Source organism: Leptonychotes weddellii, chromosome 3, assembly GCF_054177405.1.
Source record: "Leptonychotes weddellii isolate Sample4059 chromosome 3, ASM5417740v2, whole genome shotgun sequence".
NCBI classification, from domain to species: domain Eukaryota; kingdom Metazoa; phylum Chordata; class Mammalia; order Carnivora; family Phocidae; genus Leptonychotes; species Leptonychotes weddellii.
Window position 1 is genome coordinate 71992183 of NC_138371.1, and position 7436 is coordinate 71999618.

At 41.2% G+C, this 7436-nt stretch overlaps 1 protein-coding gene across 1 annotated transcript in view; it reads left to right on the forward strand.

Annotated features, from left to right (window-relative positions):
* The window catches only part of RBM43 (RNA binding motif protein 43), a 10031-nt gene extending 6049 nt beyond the window's left edge, over positions 1 to 3982 (forward strand). The window contains exon 4 of the mRNA XM_081815484.1: positions 1196 to 3982. Within this exon, the coding sequence (XP_081671610.1) occupies positions 1196 to 1945 (750 nt within the window). The 3' untranslated portion in view covers positions 1946 to 3982. The remainder of the gene's footprint in view (positions 1 to 1195) is intronic.
* The last annotated feature ends 3454 nt before the right edge of the window (positions 3983 to 7436 follow it).

A 7436-nucleotide genomic window follows, 5' to 3' on the forward strand; every position in this document is an offset into this window, starting at 1 on the left:
TTCCTTCCTTTTTGATTTTATTTATTTATTTGAAAGAGAGAGAGTGAGAGAGAGCGAGCAAGAGCAGGGGAAGGGGCAGAGAGACGAGCAGATTCCCCACTGAGCAGGGAGCCCAAAGTGGGAGCCCGACTCAGGGCTCAATCCCAGGACTCTGGGATCATGACCTGAGCCAAAGGCAGCCGTTTAACCAACTGAGCCACCGAGGTGCCCCCTGGATCCTGTTTTTTTTTTTTTTTAAAGATTTTATTTATTTGACAGAGAGAGATACAGCGAGAGAGGGAACACAAGCAGCGGGAGTGGGAGAGGGAGAAGCAGGCTTCCCGCGGAGCAGGGAGCCCGATGCGGGGCTCGATCCCAGGACCCTGGGACCATGACCTGAGCCGAAGGCAGACGCTTAATGACTGAGCCACCCAGGCGCCCCTGGATCCTGTTTCTTCTGTGTGTTCCCTACATAGGAGACACAAAGCACTCTCATCTCATGATTCCTACCAAAGAAAATGCAAACTTGCTAACCTGAGTCAGTGTTAAATGCCAAATGTGTGTCTTGAAATTTTTTGCTTATTGCCTGGTCTATTTTACGTTTCTGTGTATTCCTCTTGACGTTTTCAAAGTGACAAGGAGCTTTTATGCTCATATGGAGGATGTCAGGTATCTACCTAAAGACTTATTTGGGGACAAAAACCCAAATAAGATGAACATTAAAAAGAAGCTTTCAAAGAGGCAGGAGAAGTAGAAATAAGAGGAAAGAGTTAAAATTCATTGGTTTAAAACTATTCACTAAGAAAGTCAGGGTTCTGGGCAGCCTCTGATGAACTTCACTAGAAGGGCTCTCTCGGGGGACCCCTGTCCACAGAGAAGAATCAGAACAGAGTGTTATCTGTACATCATAACAATGTGTGGGTTTTGCTTAAGGCTTTGTTTCAAATAACATTCTGTCTCTAAAAAATATTTGACTCTCTCTGTTTTGGGATATGCAATGAGGGACTGTGAACCCAAATTGAACATTGTGGTCTTTATGGGGTTGTGGGACCCTTTGATGGGCTGCCATGGTGCAAGAAACCAGTCTGTGCTGGGCAGTTGGGGCTTGGTTTGGGGTAACTGATGTGGAGACAGAGAACGTGGCAGGAAAAGCATGTGTTTATGTAGTCTGCTCCACTAGCCAGTGCTGTTTTAATTTCTCTCTGTTTAATTTTAGGTCTTCAGCTCTGTAAAAGCTATTCTCGATCTTTCTGTTTTTCGGAGTCAAGTCCCTCTAGAAAGTCTGGTAATGGACCTGAAAAGGAAAAACCCAACTTTATGCTTCAGTCCTTTGGAACCCAATGGAAGAATCTCCATCCAAGGATCATTTCTGGCTATGCAGAAACTCAAAGAATCTTTGCTATTAAAAGCAAGTTCTCTTTTAGAAAAAAACAGGAATTTTATCAGTGAGGAGAAAAGATGGAATAGGCAGAACTCCAGAAGGCAGCTCCAGAGAAGTAGCTCTTTGGAGTCACTCGGGTCCTCAGTACCTGAGGCCACCAAGAGAGGAGAAACGCTTGTTCTCGACACAGATATTTTCCTTTACCTCAAAAAGAGCAGATTTTATGAAAGCACATTGAAAAACTGTCATGTTTTCTGTGAGGAAAGAGTGGATGGTGCAATTACCACAATTTGTATAAAAAATGCTCAAGAATGTTCTCAGCCAAACAATGCAAAGGTTGTAAAAGCACTTTTTGAGGAATATTCACTTGCTCTTCACTTCGAGCTTAGAAAGGAGACACTTACTTTGAAAGGAAAGGAGAGTCGAAATAAAAGAAATATTAAGTTGGCATGTGAACAGCTAAGTTCGAGGTTCCCTCAGGTCCTGATAAATTTTTATGAGACACACATTGACATTATAGGATCTTCTTCTGACACAAACTTGTTTAAAAAAGAGGTTATGAAATTAATAAGGTTAGACAGGTGATGAGATCTCAGCTGTAATAATGCCAATGGCAGTCGCTTTTCCTTACTGAGTAGTGACGATGCTGTAACTGACGCTGGCTTTACACACATGATCTCACTTAATCCTCGCAACCCTCCTTCAGTGTAGGCATTGCTATCCTCATGTTGTAGGGGAAGAACCTAGGACTTGGAGAGGTTAAAACTTTTATCTGGAGTTATCCAGGGGGGAAGGAATGGGGCTGGGGTTAAACTCAGCCTATCTGACTACAAAATGCTGGCAAAACTCTCTTGAGAAGCTACTTTGATTGAAAGTACTTCCCAAGCAGGTAATCATTACTTGACTAAATCCGATTGGTACGAGGCCGCTGGACCATATGGGACATTTTTATTGTTGCTTATTTAGCCTAAGTACCTATAGAAAATTTTGGTTCTGTTAGAATTACGAAGAATTACAAAGTATAGTGTCTTTTTTCTTTATTCCCCCCTTTATTTTATAATTGTATGGTTAAAGTAATAGCATTTAAGGAATAAAATCATGGGTGCTTCCTTAAAGATGACGGAAGGATTTGAAAATTCTTTGCTGGGGTGCCCGGGTGGCTCAGTCGTTAAGCATCTGCCTTCGGCTCAGGTCATGATCCCAGGGTCCTGGGATCGAGCCCCGGATCAGGCTCCCTGCTCTGCGGGAAGCGTGCTTCTCCCTCTCCCATTCCCCCTGCTTGTGTTCCCTCTCTCGCTGTGTCTCTCTCTGTCAAATAAATAAATAAAATCTTAAAAAAAAAAAAAAGACAATTCATTGCTGAAGAAGGGAAAACAAGAGCTTGTAAGTTATTTGGTTGTCTATGACTCCCCTGAATTTAACTTTGGGATAGTTTTAAGTGCCTAGGGCATATTATCCTAGGATAATAAAATGTATACATCTTGCTCATCTCAAAGTAAATAAATGTGATCATGATGATGTAAACTGTTTATATTAAAAGGAAACATAAGACAACTCTCTCTCTATGCTTTCATTTTTCTTAGCCATCTAAATCCCAAATATTTCCGTCTTTTAAAATACGGTATTTCGTTGTTTGAATAAACTTTTTTTTGTCATGGCAAGCTGCTGTTTATATCAAGTACCCAATAAGATGTCTTTAAATTAAAAAGATGCTTCATTTTTATTTTGCTTCTAGGAGTTTGTCGCAGTCTGGGTCCAATCAGGAGAGAGAAGGCACACGGCAGTTTGAATAGGGAGAGTTTAATATAAAGAATTGTTAATTATAATAGGGGATTAGAATAATGAGGGATTGGCTGGTAAGAAATAAAGAGAACTCTAACAAATATCTTGCTGGAAATCCATCCTCTAGGTTGCTGGAGGAAACTGCTTAGAGGAAGTGTCTTACCAGTGACATTCCATTACACAATGTACTCGGGCGTTGCTGGGGGAAGCTGGCCATTATGCTCTTACAGGCCCTGAGTGCTGGGGAGGCCTTGTGTGCCGGGGGCTGAGCTCATGCTGCATGAGCTTAATGTTGGAGAAGCTGCCCATGCTGTAGAAGCAGGGTACCGAGAGAAGCTTCCTCTGCGGACAAACTGGATCCCTAATAGCCTGCCAATTAACAATTTGAAGTGGGGAAAAGACTTTCCTCTTGCAGTGTCTCTCCAGTGCCCTCTACTGAGAAAACTTAACATCCTATCAGCTACAGAGGAAAAATATTGAAGGGTCCCAGATTCATTTTCACAGAGTAGGCACATAGGATGAATTTAAAGCAGAGTCAATAAATTGATGACTGACAGAGTTTAATTTGATACCTACTAAGGCTTTCGTTATTATCACAAATTTAACACCAACAGAATAGTCTTTAAACAAAGAGCTGGATCAGAAAAATGATGTTCATTCCATGATCAGATAGACATTGATTTACAAGTATGGATATAGCATCTTCTGCTTGACATTATGTATTTCAGATGTTTTTACATGTTGCTGTGCCTTTTAGATTTGTTTAACAGCACTTTCCTTATAATATGCTAGTTGTATAATCAATTTCTATCTTTAATAAAAACCGATATTTTTTCCAAAGTGGCAGTAGTGACTTTCATTAAAATTTATTTCTGAGGTTACTGATGCCCAGGCAGATGATGTGAATTCCAGGCCTAAACCCTGTTGTATGTCTGCAACCGGGAGAAAAATCTATCATTTAATTAGATAATAAGTTGATACTTTTCAAAGAGGCTGCTGGTAGTGAAGAGGGCCATTATCCAGTTAAAAAAAGAGGACATAAGAGATTCAGATCAAGACAGACAAAGGAGGAGAGTGGGAGAAAGGATTCCAAGGCATTTAGTTAAGAAATGCTTTCAGAAATACTTGTTGAGCTCATCCTCTGGGACAACCATTCTGCAGGATTCTGGAGACAATGATGGGACGTTAAGACAGAAATGTTCACTGATTTCCTAGAAGTCACTGCTTAGTCTGGCAGAGAAGGCAAACAAGCTATTACCTTAGTGCTTGCTACAGTAGTTGGTGTAAGGTGGATGGGACTGTCAATTGTTACCTAGGATATGTTAACCATTTTCAAATTATTTGCATAATTTTCATAGAAAAAGATAATGAGCATGTGTCAAAGTTTTATTTGCCTTATCGAGGAGTAAACTAACAGAATGACAATACTGGTTGAAAAAGAACATGAGAAATAGAATTTAAAAATCAATAGGGATGGGGCACCTGGGTGGCTCAGTCGTTAAGTGTCTCCCTTCGGCTCAGGTCATGATCCCAGTGTCCTGGGATCGAGCCCCGCATCAGGCTCCCTGCTCTGCGGGAAGCCTGCTTCTCCCTCTCCCACTCCCCTTGCTTGTGTTCCCTCTCTCGCTATGTCTCTTTCTGTCAAATAAATAAATAAAATCTTTTAAAAAAATCAGTAGGGAAAAGCATGTTCATAAAGATTGCTAAACTAGAAACAACGTTGATCAGTGTCCAATGAGGCTATAAGACTGTGTTTTGGGGGGTTGTTTTCTCTGCTAGACAGAAAAAAATAATCACACTTTATCATGTTCTATAGAAGTTAAAGCTCTAACTGTACTGAGTTGTAAAAGGTCAGTGCCCCAATCAATTGTGATATTAAGTGAAATGAAGTTACGTTCCCCAAAAGAGATGACCCACTAGTGGGCTTATTGGAGCATGTCTAGCAAGGCATTAAAAGGTCACATAATTATTTTTTGCCTTATTTCTGTGTTTTGAGTAATTTTCTTTAACAAGGGTCAGAAGAAGCTTCCCAGAGGCTATGAGTTGATGGGTGGGTGTTAGCTCAGTGAAGAGATGAGGAGGGAGGGCAAAACAGCACTTGGTTTGGTAGATGAAAGCCAAGTTTAGGGATGGCTGAGTTTTGACAGCTTAGTTTTTACAAATTTTATTTGATGGACAAGATTATTTGATTCCTCAATAAGAGAGACACACATACAAAAGTGTAGAGGGAAGGAAATGTCTAATTTCCTTTGTGAATCTTTCCATATAAATCATGTTGGTGGCAATGTATGGATTTTCCCAAAGACAGTAATTTAAGAAACTTACCTATCAGTGCTTAGATTTAATTCCTCTAGGATCATTTCCTGGTGTAAATACTGGTCTAGGAAAATAAAAACTCTTTCAACTCCAGTGGACTCTATTCCATATTCTCCACCCATCCCTTCTCTCTTTTTTTTTTTTTCCTAAAGATTTTATTTATTTGACAGAGAGAGACAGCGAGAGCAGGAACACAAGCAGGGGGAGTGGGAAAGGGAGAAGCAGGCCTCCCGCCGAGCAGGGAGCCCGATGTGGGACTCGATCCCGGGACCCCAGGATCATGACCTGAGCCGAAGGCAGACGCTTAACGACTGAGCCACCCAGGCGCCCCCATCCCTTCTCTTTCATCTTTCACTTCTTCCAAATTCAGTGATTCTGGGAAATTTCCTAACCCTTCTAGCTTCAGTGTGCTTATGTGTAACCTGAAAATTGTACCTATTTTCACAGGGTTATTGTGAGTTTTAGAAATCATGGTAGGTAAATATTCAAAAATAGTAGTCATTATTCTTAAGAACTTAGTAATACCAACACCCCAAGAAAAGCTCCCTCTGCTTGGAATGCCTCATCTCAGGGTAGGCACAAACATGTAACTCCAGGTAGAAAACCAAGCATTGTTTTGGACTTTTTCCTCTTCTTTTTATTACCTTAGATCAGGCCTGTGTCATTTCTTGCCTGGGTTAGTGAGTTGAATAGTATCCCCTCAAAATTCAGAATGTAGGGGCGCCTGGGTGGCTCAGATGGTTAAGCGTCTGCCTTCGGCTCAGGTCATGGTCCCAGGGTCCTGGGATCGAGCCCCGCATCAGGTTCCCTGCTCGGCGGGAAGCCTGCTTCTCCCTCTCCCACTCTCCCTGCTTGTGTTCCCTCTCTTGCTGTGTCTCTCTCTGTCAAATAAATAAAATCTTTAAAAAAAAAAAAATTCAGAATGTAACCTTATTTGGAAATAGGGTCTTTGCAGATGTGATTCATTAAGATGACATCATGCTGGATTGGAGTGAGGCTTTAACCCAGGGACTGGTGTCCTTATAAGAAAGGGAGAGGACACTGAGACTCAGAGGAGAATGGGGTAAATTTCACGTGACAACGGAGGCAGAGGGTGGCCCGATCAGCTATAAGGCAAGGAGTGCTAGGGATGAATGGGAACCAACAGGAACTGAAAAAGGCAAGGAAGAATTCTTCCCTAGAGTCTTCAGATGGAGCTTGATCTTGCCAACCCCTTGATTTTAGACTTCTGGCCTCCAGAACTGTGAAAGAATAAATTTCTGTTGTTTTAAGCCACCAACTTTGTGGTAATTTGTTATGGCAGCTCTAGGAAACCAATACACATGGATTTCTTTCAAAACAGTTCCTGGGAGCCTCTGATCTTTACAGTTGGTTTTGTGTGTGGGCTTCTGTTGTATACTCTATACGCCCCTCTCTTGTGACAGCATTTCAGAGTACATTTTGTTTGTTGGTTTCTTGTCTTCCTTTCTGACTCTGTGATCTCCTTGAGGCCAGGAATTTTGTCTATTTCTACTTTATTTATTCTCTGTTTATAATACTATGTGTCCGGCACATCATAGACATTCCACAAATACCTATGAAATATATGAACAATTTTTGTGCTCCCACAGAATTTATGCAGGATTTTGTACTGAAATAAGCATCTCATAAATGTGTGTTCATTGGTCCAGGAATTTTCTTTTTATAGTCTTCCCACTTGCCAACATCAGAATACTTATATTGATCTTTTACCCCTTTAGAATGTGTCCTCAGTTCCTACTTGTTAAATTACTTCAATGTAGGGAATTCTGGCAAGAGAAACTCAAGCAACAAGGTATCCCTCTCTTTTACATTCTTCTCATGCAGGTTGGTCAGTAATTGCTCCTAGCAGGAAGGCACTAAGCATATTCCCTGAAAGTGCCTGGGATAGTTCTTTCCATTTGCCTAGTTCCTGACTGGGTTTCGCCAGTGAGACAAAAAGTCCCTTGTGATTTAATTA